The sequence below is a fragment of the Neoarius graeffei genome, chromosome 24 (genome assembly GCF_027579695.1).
Source record: "Neoarius graeffei isolate fNeoGra1 chromosome 24, fNeoGra1.pri, whole genome shotgun sequence".
Classification (NCBI taxonomy): domain Eukaryota; kingdom Metazoa; phylum Chordata; class Actinopteri; order Siluriformes; family Ariidae; genus Neoarius; species Neoarius graeffei.
Window position 1 is genome coordinate 35,532,944 of NC_083592.1, and position 17,665 is coordinate 35,550,608.

Sequence of the window (17,665 nt, forward strand, 5' to 3'; positions counted from 1 at the left end):
TTTATGTCACAGTTTTGGATCTCTGTGTCCTGGATGTAGCTTGTATAAAAATATGAGTGGTGTATTACGAGTGTAAAAACACTTATTATATACAGCTACCACATATCTTCCTCATTTAAATCAGATACAGTTACTTCAATACATGTCAATCCTTTCTTTGTGGATGATTATGGCCACGTTCATACAAAAAGCATACATACAGTATACGAATGCTGTAAAAAGTCTTGTATAACTTTTACATGTAAAATGAATGCAATGATATGTGATCTTTGTGGAAAATGTAGGAAATAAATATGAAATTTAACTTTTTCTAAATAAATCATTCTAAGTTTTTAGGTAGAGTCATATAGTATGATTTCTTCACGTTCCCTGTCCTTTTCTTAATATTGATTTTATACAGTATTAAGGTTTAAAGAGGAAAGTTGAATATCTGCTCTTAAATCCTATTATGTTTCTCACATAAGAAACAATACTATCACTATATCCCGACCTATACTTCTCATATATGATTTCAGTGAATGAATTACACAAATATGTGGTGAAAACACTTTAATATTTTTGGATAAATGATGAGCACTTCAGAATCAAATGATCTGTGACTGTGTAAAGTGCATTCCAATATGGCATGGCAACAATGAATTAAACTATTCTTATCTGTCCATCGCCTGTCCATGGCTTTGTCCCCCTAACCCATCTCCCACAAGAAGGTTCTCAAAAAAATAGGAATAAGCTTTCAACCCTCAACCAGCATTAATGTTTCTTGAAACTTCTCAGTTCTTCTTCCCTCTTAGCTCTCACATTGGCATTGATTGCAGACCCAGTGTTTGAAGGTTCCACTTGAGACCACTTGCTCACAAGGAGCGTATCCACATGGAAAAATTGCTGTGTGGAGTATCATAAAAAAAAAAAATGAAGGAGAGTTGGCATTCTGACCCACAGCCCAAGTCAACCTGTCAATGAAGACATTGGACCCTCGATAAATTTGCACCTATTTTTAGAAGTGCACAAAAACAATGTATTATATAGTGTTTCAGAATGTTGCAATAGTTTCTATATACAGGGTGGGCTCTGCTTCAGATTTCAATGAAGATGAGCTCTTCACCCTGCCGCCTGGCTTTGAAGATGAGCTCTTCGCCCTGCCCTCTGGCTTTGAAGACGAGCTCGTCGCCCTGCCTGGCTTTGAAGACGAGCCCTTTGCCCTGCCACCTGGCTTTGAAGATGAGCCCTTTGCCCTGCTGCACAGGTTTGAAGACAAGCCCTTCACCCTGCTGCATGGCTTTGAAATTGAGCCCTTCACCCCACCATGCCGCTTTGAAGATGAGCTCTTCGCCCTGCCCTCCGGCTTTGAAGACGAGCTCATCACCCCGCCTGGCTTTGAAGACGAGCCCTTTGCCCTGCCACCTGGCTTTGAAGATGAGCCCTTTGCCCTGCTGCACAGGTTTGAAGACAAGCCCTTCACCCTGCTGCATGGCTTTGAAGATGAGCCCTTTGCCCCACCATGCCGCTTTGAAGATGATCTTTTTGCCTCACTGCCTGGCTTTGAAGACAAGCTCTTCACCCCGCCACCAGGCTTATGCTTCGAGGAAGATGTCGCCGCCACACCATCCGGCTTGAGCAAAAACAGGAGCAGTGCTCAGACAAAGCCTATGCCTGTCACTGAGCCCATGCCGACACCTGTGCCCATGCTGACATCAGCGTCCATACTCAAGCCCATGTCAGAGTCCATGCCAAATTCGGAGCCCAAGTTCTGTCTAAAGCCTAAGCCCATGTCCAGTCTAAAGCACAAGTCCTGCCCAGAGCCCATGTCCAGTCCAGAGCCCAAGTCCTGTCCTAACCTCAAGTCCAGGTCCTATCCAGAGCCTGAGCCCAAGTCTCGTTTGGAACCCAAGCCTCCGTCAGTGTTTTTGCATCTATTCAAGGCCAGACCCAAGCCCCCACCTGAGCTGAGAATCCGGTGCCACATCTGCCCAGAGCCAGAGCAGAGTGCTGATGGCACGGTGTCCAGCACCAGGCCCTCATCCCTGGGGCCATTGAAGATGGGTTTAAGCTCTTTGGGGGGGGTTCTGTCACATCCGCACGCATTGGCACACACAACAGACTTTCACTCACGCGTGCTCTGTACAGCGTGCATGTCTAATGACTAATACCTGCCTCGGATTAAGGAGCAATCAGCTCACACATATAAGGACACTGCACACAACTAGACTTCGCGAAGTATTGCATTGCTAGTCACCATTACCGAGCCTTTGTTATTGTGTTGTCTTTTTGGCTCCCTGATTCTTGTTTTGTGCTCTGATTCTGATTTTGTTTAGCCTGTTTATGCCTCACTCGACCCTTTGCCTGTTCCTCGATATTGATTCAGCCTACCGTTTTGGGCTTTATGCCTGTTGTATGTTTCTTTTATAATAAAGAATCTCTTCTGCAAATACATCCGCCTCCAGTCTACCTGCATTCTTCTGACAGAATACTTTGCCTCAGTGACAGTGTCTAGCCAAAATAAAGGTCAAAAGGCAAAGTCAGAAAATAAAGTTGATTATTGGTTTTAGGTTCAAATACAAAATTAAAATACTAATTGTGGAATTTTTAAAACTGCTATTTCATAATTTCCCCCATAGAGGGTTGAAAACTATCATAACCTCTTTAGTGTTAGCCCTGCTGTGACATCAGCAAAGGACACCACCTCGAACTTTTCATGGTAAGAATGAAAATATAGCACCAACCAACAAATTTTCAATATAAATGCAAAGCATTTGCCAAATATTTCAATACAAAGATATGTAATGTGTTTCAGGGTAAACTTTTCCTTTAACTCAAATACTAATCCTTTGGCTGGGAAGCTGCTGTGTTGATCTTTCAGTCCTGAAGTCCAAGAAGTGCCTGAGCAATATATACTGCAAATAACAGAAACAGTGTTTGCTGATACCCTTCTGTTAATTCATTTCAAATTGTATATTTCAAAACCCTCATGCGTCTTTACGACTGAGAAAACGCTCCCATCACTCACACACATGAATGGGATTCTTACATTTGGTCTCCTTACCTTTGTGTCTTCATCTCTTTCTGTCTCACTTTCTCTCAGGTGGACATGCTCGTGCCGACCAAAATCACAGGTATCATTACCCAGGGGGCGAAAGATTTTGGCCATGTGCAGTTTGTGGGCTCGTATAAGCTTGCCTTCAGCAACGATGGAGAAAGGTGGCACATATACCAGGATGAAAAACAGAAGAAAGATAAGGTAAGGCTGTATCATACATACAACTGAAGAGTGAACTTTTACATCAAGGCTGAAAGATACTTGGGATTTGGTCAGGGATATGGCCCAATCTGACTTGCCAAACACTATTCAGATAAAAGCTTGTAGCATTTTCAGTCTCCTGTATCTTATCAGATCCATTATTGGGTCAAATCTCAGAGAACATTTACAATCCAGGAGAGCTGTTCTTCTCTCTTGCTCTTCTTTTCAGTTTCTTAAACTCAAGTATTGTTTATGACTCCAGTAATTTACAGACGTCTGTTGTTCAGACTTAGTTCCAATGCTGTGAGAATGACCACAGGAATCTTAAAAAAAAATACCAAAGCCTTATTAGGATTTAATAATTTGAAAGAAAATGAGCTTGGATCAGGGGCGGCACGGTGGTGTAGTGGTTAGCGCTGTCACCTCACAGCAAGAAGGTCCGGGTTCGAGCCCCGTGGCCGGTGAGGGCCTTTCTGTGTGGAGTTTGCATGTTCTCCCCGTGTCCGCGTGGGTTTCCTCTGGGTGCTCTGGTTTCCCCCACAGTCCAAAGACATGCAGGTTAGGTTAACTGGTGACTCTAAATTGACCGTAGGTGTGAGTGTGAATGGTTGTCTGTGTCTATGTGTCAGCCCTGTGATGACCTGGCGACTTGTCCAGGGTGTACCCCGCCTTTTGCCCGTAGTCAGCTGGGATAGGCTCCAGCTTGCCTGCGACCCTGTAGAAGGATAAAGCGGCTAGAGATAATGAGATGAGATGAGATGAGCTTGGATCACAATATCATAATACCATCAAATCTAGCAAGTTATTTTTTTTTTGGGGGGAGAAGGTGTAAAAGGTTTAAATGTAATCAAATCAGATTAAACAGACTCACTATGGTCATACTGCTGGGCTGGAGATGAAATCTGGAAGCTTGCAGAATTAAATTGCCCACATGGAAAACATTTATGAAACACTTCTTACAAGAAAGCTTACATCTTGTGTAATATATAACTCTCCTAGAGTCGGTGGATAATTGCTGGTATGGATTATATTCAGATGGGCTGATATTCATTAAAGCAAGCTGCCTAAGAATCAACAGAAAAACCAGGCTCTAAGAGAATAAGTGATATAAAGTTGTTTATATAATCATAGCTCCTTACAATGTACATATACTGACTTTACACTTCCAATAAATTACATATTTCAAAGGCCATTTATCAGACAAGTTCATTTCTTTGGATTTGAGCCACTGTCTCGCATGAGGTCAGTGAATCTGCACTGTGTAATATGTTTGTGCCTTATCCCAAAACAGTAGAACAGTAGAAATCGGTTTTAAAAAAAGATAAAATATCAAAGACAGCCCACTCAAACAGTCAGAAGAGGATTGGCATATTGGCAGGTTACAGACTGGCACCCCAGTGCTTCACACTTACAATGTAAGTTCTATTAGAAATTTTAATAGCAGAGAAATCCTGCAGTGGTATAAAAATGATATATTTTAAAACATGTGTGTTGCCTTTTAGCTAAACTAGTATCGCAAAATTGATCTTTTTTCTTACTTCAAAGTTGTGCACAATATTGGAAGTTTGAATTATTGAGGGCTGAATGTGCCAATATGAACAAAAGTGAAATATGTATATTGAATTTTAAAATCCTCTATAAAAATTAATATAATGGGTTATATTTAAGAGGCGGCACGTTGGTGCAGTGGTTAGCACTGTCGCCTCACAGCAAGAAGATCCTGGGTTTGAGCCCAGTGGCCAACAAGGGCCTTTCTGTGTGGAGTTTGCATGTTCTCGCCATGTCTGCGTGGGTTTCCTCCGGGTGCTCCGGTTTCCCCCACAGTCCAAAGACATGCAGGTTAGGTTAACTGGTGACTCTAAATTGACTGTAGGTGTGAATGTGAGTGTGAATGGTTGTTTGTCTCTATGTGTCAGCCCTGCGATGACCGGGCAACTTGTCCAGGGTGTACCCCGCCTCTCGCCCATAGTCAGCTGGGATAGGCTCCAGCTTGCCTGTGACCCTGCAAAGGATAATCATGTGTTTCTGTCTTTGATTATTTCTTATTTGTTGCACTATTACTATTACTGTTCACTGTTTATTTCATGCTTAGGAGCCTGTCATGAAATAATTAAATATGTCAATTAAGTCATCCATCAAAACCAGAGCAAAATCTTTCACTGGATTGCATCAGTACACCGGGCTGAAGACTAATCAATAGAAGGCAACTCAACATGAGTCGGCATGAGTAATACTGGCTCACACAGTTTGTAGCAAGTTTGATTTATGCTTCTATCTGAATAGGATTCTGGTGCATTTAGAGCATCTGAAGGGCACAGTAAATTTATGGGGAAAATAGCAGCAAAACCAAAGCGTCCATCCACCATGTCAATGATTGGCCAGTAAATGTATGTGAATGAACAACAGAAGTCCAGAAAGAAGTCCAACTGTTTGACTTTTTTTTTCGGCCTTTTTGCTCACATTTCATTTTCATGATGTGTTCCATTGGTTTTTGAACTGATGAATGAACATACACAATAAAACGTTTATTGCTATGCAGGGGGCAGCACGGTGGTGTAGTGGTTAGCACTGTCACCTCACAGCAAGAAGGTCCTGGGTTCGAGCCCAGCGGCTGGCAAGGGTCTTTCTGTGTGGAGTTTGCATGTTCTCCCCGTGTCTGCGTGGGTTTCCTCCGGGTGCTCCGGTTTCCCCCACAGTCCAAAGACATACAGGTTAGGCTAATCGGTGGCTCTAAATTGACCGTAGGTGTGAATGTGAGTGTGAATGGTTGTTTGTCTCTGTGTCAGCCCTGTGATGACCTGGCGACTTGTCCAGGGTGTACCCCGCCTCTTGCCCGTAGTCAGCTGGGATAGGCTCCAGTTTGCCTGCGACACTGTAGAACAGGATAAGTGGCTACAGATAATGGATGGATGGATTGCTACACAGTAATTATAAAAAGTTAAGACCTGGTTGGTTGGAGATGCTTTTCTTTTTTAACTCAGCAGAACAAAGTCGATTCTTATGAAATCAGGGACTAGGGATTTAATATCAACTTGTTACTATATTCATCTATTCCACAAACACCTCAGAAGTATAAACAGTTCATATTCATAACAGTTATTTCTGATTGCAGAGTTCCTCCAAGCAAAAACAATCAATTTGATTTAAATTCCAATGAAACAGGCTCTCCCATTAGCTTTGATGGATGATGTTGGAAAAGTGTATTTATTTCATGACATGAACCAAGCCTGAATCCTGAAGTAAATAATTAAATACAGAAACAATCAAATAAATGTTGAAATAAATAATTACATCTGCTCATATTTCATAAATATTTTCATATCATATTTAATATTTTAATTAAATGTTTAAGTATTCATTTATGCATATAATTAATTTTATATTGTCAGTCTCAGCCATCCATTTGTTGCACCATTCAACTGTGCCCTAAATTACATTTGGTGAAATGTTCCAAGTAAAATAGTGTCTTTTTGGGGGGCTCTATTTAAGGTTGTATATAGAAACATTATTTCCTTTCCAACATTTTAAGGCTATCTATCTATCTATCTATCTATCTATCTATTTATTTATTTATGTTAAAGTGCTGTACAGATCTAGGTGCTTGTTTCAGTCTCACTATGTTTCTTTAAAGAGCATTAATAGCATTTGCCAGTGGCCGTCTGGTACATATGGCTGTCCAGCCAGGTTCAAAGAGGACTGTCTAGAGCTTTTCTATAGAAACCAATGTAAAGTGGAAGGCATGCATCTGCATCAATAGTTCTTGTAAATAGTTGAAGTGATATAGCGTGCATAACGAAGAGTGTCTGTGCAAGTTTATTTTCAGACATCCAGTGAGTAAAATGTTCAAAAAAGTTTATTTGGAATCACCGGACTCACCCATAGTCAGCTGGGATAGGCTCCAGCTTGCCTGTGACCCTGTAGAACAGGATAAGTGACTACAGATGATGGATGGATGGATGGATGGATGGATGGATGGATGGATGGATGGATGGATGGATGGAATCACTGGACTTTTCAAAACCATGCAAGCCCAGCCCATGTTGAGGTATACCAGAAGTCCACCCACACTGAAGAATTGGTCAAACATCATGTTTGACTCGCACCACCCACTAGAGCATAAACTGTTAGTGATCCACAATATCGGGCAGAGACAGTATCCACTCATTCTGAAGCCAGAGACAAAGAACTTAATCACATTAAACAAGCATTAAAATGTTGTGGTTATCCAGAGTGGACCTTTATTAAAACACACACAGAACACAAAAAGTTGTTCGGTCAACCAAAGACGATGGATCGCAACATCAAAAGAAATCATGCTTTCATTACTTATGTATCTGGAGTTTCAGAGAAGTTTCAGAGGGTTTTCTCCAAGATTAACATCCTTGTGTATTTTAAACCTGTGAACACAATAAGACAGCATTTGGTACAGAGGACCAGATACCAAAACATCTCAAGAGCAACACTGTATATGCAGTCAAGTTCAGTGAGGAGTGCAAAGATCTATGTCTAAATATATTGGGGGAACTAAAGAGCAACTCAACAGACATGTCCCAACACAGGCAAACAAACTCCTCAGGACACGACTCAGCAGCTGATATGCACTTCCAACAAAAGAAACAGTTTTCAACATGAAGTACACTGCAAAAAATTGAAAATTGAATTTGAGGAGAAAATGACTTAATACTAGTGAAATTGTCTTGCTGCATGGACAGATATTTTTACTTGATAAGACAGCTTAAAATACGTTGGTTGCAATCTAGAACTCGGTTTAATAATCTCAGAATTGGTGTCTTGTATTCTTCTAAAAGGAAATGCTAGATCGTTTCAACTATTTTCAAGATATCTTCACTTGCTAAGATATCATTTTTTTGCAGTGTACAAATTTTTGGGTGCTTTCACACCAAAAGCAGTTGGTGCGCACTAAACAATCCATTCAAACCAAAAGCTCTTAGTTCGGTTCATTTTCGTCAGTGTGAAAGCATCAATTGCACTCGGGTGCACACTAAATCAAGCGGACCGAGACCTCCAAAAAGGGGTAGTCTCGGTCCGCTTGATTCCACACCAAATGTCAACCTCTGGTGCGGTCCCTCTGGTGAGAACGCGAACCTGGACCAACTCAGGTCTAAACAAACTACTCGTTCATTATAACATATTGAATTACAGCCTCTGCATTTGATCATTGTTATTATTTATTGTGCATATTATTATTATTATTATTATTATTATTATTATTATTATTATTATTATTATTATTAAACAAAATGTTTAAACCCATTCCTGTGTTATTACAACATAGGCTACTGTTAAAACCAGTGTATAATACACACATTTTTTCATTGAAAAGTGGGGTGTGTCTACACTGGATATAATGTAAAAGGCTGCCCACACTAAGAATAGTAACTATTTTAATAACTATAACTATAAAAATAATGATGTGAGCATCTACACAATGTAATCATTATAACGTCCTGTAAACAGTGGCATCAGGCACACGCGCATGCTCTATCTCTGTCAGCATTCTGTCAGCGGGAAATTCAGATTGTTACCTACAGAATAACAGATTCTACAGTAAAAGCTGGCTGGCTTGTCAGGCTAACAGACTATAGCCTACCTTGTGGGTCTTTGGAAAGGTGCTTGTCTCATCATCAGCAGGACAGCATTGGTGAAAATAGCGCGTCTCCTCTGCCTGAAATGACGCGCTATACGCCTTCGGCGAATCCAGTATATTCGAAGATTGTTCTCCAGCTGCAGCTGCGACTCATTCCGGAACTGAATATTTTGCCAGAAATGGGTAATGTTGACTATATAAAAAGCAAGGACCAGCGCAAGAAACAGTGTGCGAACGTGTCGCTCCATTGTGAAAGTCCAAATTGGCGCTTATTTCCACCGGAAGATGACGAAACGTCATTCAGACCAATTTGGTTCGTTTGCATGTGTGAACGTGGACCACATGCAGTCTGTATGCTACAATGTAACAATTTTACTGCCTGGTGCGGACCAAATAATCGAACTAGCGGTGCGAAAGCGCCCTTCGACAGAGAGGACAGGTGGCTTGAAAGAGGTGTTAAGGAGATCATCTATATTAAAGCAGAGTGGCCCTCACTAAACAGAGAAGGGGGTTTGAGACACCACCAGTCTCCAGCTTATATTGCTGTGTTAAAAATGATACCTTGGCACTTTATGGACAAACCAGCTTGTGAGGAAAAGTGGGAGGAGGGGCACCGCCATAAGTGGCTGGGGAACACCATTTCCTCTGGCAGCACAATTCAATCACATGTCAAGTAGTCATGTGACAGCATTGGTGTTGATCACGTGTCTATATTTTTGCCAGAGTTACTTCCTGTCACAATTTTACAACTGATGGTGTTTCAATGAACACCAAAATGTCTTGTTTGGTTTTGACTAGTCCAGTGATTCCAAATTAAAAAAAAAATTAAAGATATAATGAAGACCACATTTTGATATGCTACAACTTTTCTGAATTTTTAGTAAAGTTTATTACAAAATCGAAAATATTACATTTGCATAAGTATTCAGACTATTAGCTTTGAGTGGAGGGGCGGCACGGTGGTGTAGTGGTTAGCGCTGTCGCCTCACAGCAAGAAGGTCCTGGGTTCGAGCCCCGGGGCCGGCGAGGGCCTTTCTGTGTGGAGTTTGCATGTTCTCCCCGTGTCCGCGTGGGTTTCCTCCGGGTGCTCCGGTTTCCCCCACAGTTCAAAGACATGCAGGTTAGGTTAACTGGTGACTCTAAATTGACCGTAGGTGTGAATGGTTGTCTGTGTCTATGTGTCAGCCCTGTGATGACCTGGCGACTTGTCCAGGGTGTACCCCGCCTTTCGCCCGTAGTCAGCTGGGATAGGCTCCAGCTTGCCTGCGACCCTGTAGAAGGATAAAGCAGCTAGAGATAATGAGATGAGATGAGCTTTGAGTGGAAAGAATATACTAACCAGTATAACCCTCAATGACTCTCGCAGCTTAGCCAAACTAAGTAAAATGGGGGTAAAGGGATTTAGTGAGGGTGATTTATGGAATTCCAGAAGTCTAGCATGGAGATAGGAAAAGCTGTTAGATGGGAACATGTGCAGCATTCCACCAATTGGGATTTTGGGGTAAAGTGTCAACCAGGAAGCCCTTCCTCAGTAAAAGGCACATGACTGCTGAGATAGAGGATAAGATTATTTGGTCAGATGAAACTGAGACTGAACTCTTTTTGAATTACTAGAAATTTTATTTTGCCACTTTTTTTATTTTAAGTAACTCCATTTTACATTTTTAAGTCAACATAAGTCAAAGGGAGATATTGGTACAAATGACCAATATGGGCGGCACGGTGGTGTAGTGGTTAGCGCTGTCGCCTCACAGCAAGAAGGTCCAGGTTCAAGCCTCATGGCCGGTGAGGGCCTTTCTGTGTGGAGTTTGCATGTTCACCCCGTGTCCGCGTGGGTTTCCTCCGGGTGCTCCGGTTTCCCCCACAGTCCAAAGGCATGCAGGTTAGGTTAACTGGTGACTCTAAATTGACCGTAGGTGTGAGTGTGAATGGTTGTCTGTGTCTATGTGTCAGCCCTGTGATGACCTGGCGATGTATCCAGGGTGTACCCCACCTTTCACCCGTAGTCAGCTGGGATAGGCTCCAGCTTGCCTGCGACCCTGTAGAAGGATAAAGCGGCTAGAGATAATGACATGAGATGAGATGAGATTAGATGTCCAATACGTCTGGAAGCAGTGTTTAATATTGTACTCGCAAGACTGCAAACAAAACACCCCGATGTCACCACTGTACACTAACCATGCATAGAAGGTTACAGATGCAGAAGGTAATCTGCTCAGGTGTTTACATGACAGATACTATTTTCTTTTGGTTGGTTTATGGAAAGGTTTAAACTACCCTTCTGAAACTGATTGGGCCTTTTTTATTCTGAGTGAGGTTTTTATATGAAGCATTTTTATACGGTTTGGGCTTTTAAACTGATTATAATTGGAATCCGTCTAAACCCAGCCAGAGACGTTCTTAAGGGAAAGCCTGCTCAAGCACCTTCATGGCCTCAGATTGGGGTGAAGATTCACCTGAAATTCATAAAAACACAGGAGTAACTTTGGGATTATGAATGTCCTTGAGTGTCCCAACCAGTGACTGGATATCACCCTGACTGAATACCTCTAGAGTGACCTGAATCTGGTTCCAGTACAGAGAAATAACCATTAGGCCCACACTTCTATACAGAGAGGATTTAAAGAAAATCACAAAATCCAGTTGGCTGCATGGTGGTGCAGTGGGTAACATTGCCTCCTCACAGCTGCATGCGCTCTCGTTCAATCCTCATCAAGTCTGAAGCCACCATGACCATGATAATGTGGTTACTGAAGCTGAACGGAAGAATGAAACATCCATGCATGCAAACACTGGAGCATCATATAAGAAGAACAAAGTACTGAATAAATGGCCTGGATACTAAAATAAATGTTATTTGGAATTGGACAGGAAAAAAAACTGTGGAATTAATGAGCTACATTTTTTCACGTTTCATCCTGCTGGAGTAAGTGATTACCTTCAAGGCTGCCTGCAGGTTGTGAGAGCCAACCGGGAGTTCAAAAGATCTTTTCCTTGGTCTTTGGCTTAGAGTCAACTCACCTGCTGTGTCCTTCTGTCAAAATCCTCCCAAGTGTTTTACTAAGCCTCAAGAGCTTTTATCTGATATTGTCCACAATAATGGGTGCAGTCAGGTGCAGCAATAAATGATGGGGTTTAAAGCCTTATGAGGTCAGTGACAAGGAGTTAATTAACCTCCATAAAGATTATATTCCCTCTTGGCGAGAGGAAGTACATTAAAACAAGGTAAACAGGATCACATGCTGAGATTAGATGCCGATCAATTACAGTGGCTTGCAAAAGTATTCATCCCCCTTGGTGTTTGTCCTGTTTTGTCGCATTACAAGCTGGAATTAAAATGGATTGTTGGAGGGTTAGCACCATTTGATTTACACAACATGCCTACCACTTTGAAGGTGCAAATTATTGTTTTATTGTGACACAAACAATAATTAAAATGAAAAAAAAAAACAGAAATCTGGAGTGTGCATAGGTATTCGCCCCCTTTCATATGAAACCCCTAAATAAGAGTTGATCCAACCAATTCACTTCATAAGTCACATAATTAGTTGATTAAGATCCACCTGTGTGCAATCAAAGTGTAACATGATCTGTCACATGATGTCTGTACAAAATCAACCTGTTCTGGAAGGATCCTGACTCTGCAACACTACTAAGCAAGCAACATGAAAACCAAGGAGCACTCCAGACAGGCCAGAGACAAAGTTGTGGAGAAGTATATATCAAAGTTGCATTATAAAAAAAAAAAATCCCAAACTTTGAATATCCCACAGAGTACCATTAAATCCATTATAGCAAAATGGAAAAAATATGGTACCACTACAGACCTGACAAGAGAAGGCCACCCACCAAAACTCACAGACCAGGCAAGGAGGGCATTAATCAGAGATGCAACAAAGACACCAAAGATAACACTGAAGGAGCTGCAAAGATCCACAGCAGAGATGGAAGTATCTGTCCATAGGACCACTTTAAGCCGTACACTCCACAGAGTGGGGCTTTATGGAAGAGTGGCCAGAAAAAAGCCATTGCTTAAGAAAACACGTTTGGAGTTTGCCCAACAGCATGTGGCAGACTCCCCAAACACATGGAAGAAGATTATCTGGTCAGATGAAACTAAAATGTATCTTTTTGGCCATCATGGGAAATGCCATGTGTGGCACAAACCCAACACCCTGAGAACACAATTCCTACAGTGAAGCATGGTGGTGGCAGCATCATGCTGTGAGGATATTTTTCATCTGCAGTGACATGAAAGCTGGTCAGCATTGAAGGAAAGCTGGATGGCACTACCGGTAAATACAGGGCAATTCTGGAGGAAAACCTGTTTGAGTCAGCCAGAGGTTTGAGACTGGGATGAAGGCTCACGTTTCAGCAGGACAGTGACCCTAAACATACTGCTAAAGCTACACTGGAGTGGTTTAAAGGGAAAACATTTAAATGTCTTGGAATGGCCTAATCAAAGTCCAGACCTCAATCCAATTGAGAATCTGTAGCATAACTTGAAGATTGCTGTACACCAACACAACCCATCTACAACCCTGATTCCAAAAAAGTTGGGACAAAGTACAAATTGTAAATAAAAATGGAATGCAATGATGTGGAAGTTTCAAAATTCCATATTTTATTCAGAATAGAACATAGATGACATATCAAATGTTTAAACTGAGAAAATGTATAATTTAAAGAGAAAAATTAGGTGATTTTAAATTTCACGACAACAACACATCTCAAAAAAGTTGGGACAAGGCCATGTTTACCACTGTGAGACATCCCCTTTTCTCTTTACAACAGTCTGTAAATGCCTGGGGACTGAGGAGACAAGTTGCTCAAGTTTAGGGATAGGAACGTTAACCCATTCTTGTCTAATGTAGGATTCTAGTTGCTCAACTGTCTTAGGTCTTTTTTGTCGTATCTTCCGTTTTATGATGCGCCAAATGTTTTCTATGGGTGAAAGATCTGGACTGCAGTCTGGCCAGTTCAGTACCCGGACCCTTCTTCTACACAGCCATGATGCTGTAATTGATGCAGTATGTGGTTTGGCATTGTCATGTTGGAAAATGCAAGGTCTTCCCTGAAAGAGACGTCATCTGGATGGGAGCATATGTTGCTCTAGAACCTGGATATACCTTTCAGCATTGATGGTGTCTTTCCAGATGTGTAAGCTGCCCATACCACACGCACTAATGCAACCCCATACCATCAGAGATGCAGGCTTCTGAACTGAGCGCTGATAACAACTTGGGTCGTCCTTCTCCTCTTTAGGAACAGTTTTCCACTTTGCCACAGTCCATTTTAAATGAGCCTTGGCCCAGAGAAGACGTCTGCGCTTCTGGATCATGTTTAGATACGGCTTCTTCTTTGAACTATAGAGTTTTAGCTGGCAACAGCGGATGGCACGGTGAATTGTGTTCACAGATAATGTTCTCTGGAAATATTCCTGAGCCCATTTTGTGATTTCCAATACAGAAGCATGTCTGTCTGTGATGCAGTGCCGTCTAAGGGCCCGAAGATCACGGGCACCCAGTATGGTTTTCCGGCCTTGACCCTTACGCACAGAGATTCTCCCAGATTCTCTGAATCTTTTGATGATATTATGCACTGTAGATGATGATATGTTCAAACTCTTTGCAATTTTACACTGTCAAACTCCTTTCTGATATTGCTCCACTATTTGTCGGTGCAGAATTTGGGGGATTGGTGATCCTCTTCCCATCTTTATTTCTGAGAGCCGCTGCTACTCCAAGATGCTCTTTTTATACCCAGTCATGTTAATGGCCTATTAACAATTGACCTAATGAGTTGCAATTTGGTCCTCCAGCTGTTCCTTTTTTGTACCTTTAACTTTTCCAGCCTCTTATTGCCCCTGTCCCAACTTTTTTGAGATGTGTTGCTGTCATGAAATTTCAAATGAGCCAATATTTGGCATAAAATTTCAAAATGTCTCACTTTCGACATTTGATATGTTGTCTATGTTCTATTGTGAATACAATATCAGTTTTTGAGATTTGTAAACTATTGCATTGTTTTTATTTACAATTTGTACTTTGTCCCAACTTTTTTGGAATTGGGGTTGTAACTTGAAGGAGTTGGAGCAGTTTTGCTTTGAGGAATGGACAAAAATCCAAGTGGCTAGATGTGCTAAGCTAATAAAGACATACTGTACCCCAAGAGACTTGCAGCTGTAATTGCAGTAAAAGCTGGATCTACAAAGTATTGACTTTTTTTTTTGGGAGGGGGGGGTTGAATACTTATGCATACTCCAGATTTCTGGTTTTTTTTTTTTCATTTTAATTATTGTTTGTGTCAAAATAAAACAACAATTTTCATCTTTAAAGTTGTAGGGATGTTGTGTAAATCAAATGGTGCAAACTCCCCCCCAAAAAATCAATTTTAATTCCAGCTTGTAATCTGACAAAATAGGACAAACACAAAGGGGGATGAATACTTTTGCAAGACACTGTAGATCTCTGTCCCTGTGTGCCCCCAAACCCTCCCTTTTGGACCACTGATTTGGACAAATTTAGCTGTTATTGGGCTGAACATCACTTCCCAATCATTAGTTGGCTTAGGAAGGAGAGTTTGATTTGCAATTTCTCAAATTCTCTAGGGTCTCATTAACATGTGAACAGACTGCCATGAGCAGCAATGGACAAGTCCTTCTTATAAGGCACAATAAGTAAGTTTGATTCAGTTGATGGCTGCTTTGTGACTACTTTGATTAGACTGTTATTTTCATACAAGTAATTTCACTGCAGTCCATTGTAATCATTGAATAATGAGTAACTGAATAATAAGGCAAGACTGAAGGTGAGTTAACTGAATAAGATGTCAGAGATGTCAGAGAAATATTCAGATCATTTCCAGCATTTTTAAATGCATTGCTGTGATCTTTTATTAGCATCTAAATGAATACATTTGAATGTAAAATACAAGTCATATTTTTTCATCTGCGGGTAGTGCTATCTGGTGATACTGCTGTTGAAATGCTGTCATTTCAACAGCACAGAAGTGAAATCATTTAGAATTCACTCTAAATGATTAGAGTGAATTCTAGTGGCCTGTCAGGAATGTGGGCGACAGACAGATGTAAAAGCTGAAAGAGAGTTTATTTAGGCAAACTGGCGGACAGATCCTCATCCTGAGGCAAAAAAAAAAAAACAGGCAATGGTCAGGCAAGGCACAAACAGGGTGCCAGAGGCAAAGTTAACACCACAATAAGCAACACAATAACAAAACGCTTGATAAAGTCAGACACAAGGAACTGTACATATACTCTGTGCTGGTTGTGAAACCAAAGAATCCTTTTATAGTACGCTGTGGTGATTGTGAACAGGTGTGTGCCATCAGTAGTCGGGGCCAGTGAGCGGTGAAGTGCAGGATGGGTGTTGTAGTCCATGGTGGCCATATCTGAAATGCAAGCAGGTGCAGACATGACATGACCCAACTTCATGTGGCTTCCAGAACTTGCCATTTGAGAAATGAGGTACATGGATGTACAGCAGTTACTGTAGCCCAAACTATTATCTTTCTACTGGATTTTTAGACAGCAAGATAGATAGATAGATAGATAGATAGATAGATAGATAGATAGATAGATAGATAGATACTTTATTAATCCCAGAGGGAAATTCAGTGTTTCAGGAAATCCCATTTCACACAGGGATTTCCTGTGTGGATTTCCTCCGGGTACTCCAGTTTCCCCTACAGTCCAAAGACATGTAGTTAGGCTAACTGGCTACTATAAATTGTCCATTGATCAAGCTTGGCAAGGGATGGGCTCCGCCAAGTTTAAATGCCCTAGACACACTAATGATGGCCTTTTAGAATGTCATCAGTGGTACATTTGCTGGCTAAGGGGAAGAAGAAGAAAAAGAACCTTTATGTGAATGGTTACCTCTGTTAAGTTTTAGGTGGTGTTTACATTAGACCGTATCCATATCGTTTTCGTTGCGGATGCACTGTCCATTCACATTAAAACGCCGGGAAACGACTCCACAGGCGGAACAATTTGAATCCGCCAGGGCCCATGTATTCAACCCAGTACGTATCTGATCCGGTGCTGTGTAAACATTGAGGAACGAGGATATGCAGTGCTGAGCTCTAGCTGACGTCGTCATTGGACAACGTCACTGTGACATCCACCTTCCTGATTCGCTGGCGTTGGTCATGCCACGTTGGTCATGTGACGCGACTGCTGAAAAACTGCGCGGACTTCACTTCCTGCTATTTGTGTGTGTACGCGAATCGTTTTAAAAACGTTAATCTGATGATCTGCTGATTCGAAATAATGTAAACAGGGCCTCAATGAAGCCGCAGAAGACACATGTGTCACTTTTTGGTGAATTTTTCCAACAGTCGAACCAATTAGTTGTAAACCATATTGCCTCCTGCATTTTATGTGTACTTAAGACTGTAATTCAAGAGTTAACACTGAAGCTGATATATTTAGCCTTAAATAAATATAAAATAATCTTCCATTAGAGCCACCTTCATTTGTCGAAATTGTTACCTGTAAAACTCAAATTGGATTGTTTTACCATTTGTAATCTCACTTTATTTGAGTTATAGCTGTAGGGGTCATGGTGTGGCACAGTCCCGTGAAAGTGAACTGCAATACAAACCAGGCTCATTACAGGTTTTTACTGATATTATCATGGTTGGCCTGCTCTGGGCAGAAAAATAATAGCAGCTGAGACTCCTGACATTCAGACTGTTGATTTAGCCACTACTGTATGTGAGGGTGTATAAAACTTAATAGTCCAGTGAAGGCAGTCAGTTGCATCAGTTTCCTTTAAGCCTCGGTCACAACCGGCCGTACG

At 41.4% G+C, this 17,665-nt stretch overlaps 1 protein-coding gene across 2 annotated transcripts in view; it reads left to right on the forward strand.

Moving 5' to 3' along the window:
• The window catches only part of edil3a (EGF-like repeats and discoidin I-like domains 3a), a 499,492-nt gene that overhangs the window by 451,851 nt on the left and 29,976 nt on the right, over window positions 1-17,665 (forward strand). For both annotated transcript variants that reach the window (XM_060907106.1, XM_060907108.1), the window contains exon 9: window positions 3,080-3,235. In XM_060907106.1, the coding sequence (XP_060763089.1) occupies window positions 3,080-3,235 (156 nt within the window). The remainder of the gene's footprint in view (window positions 1-3,079; window positions 3,236-17,665) is intronic.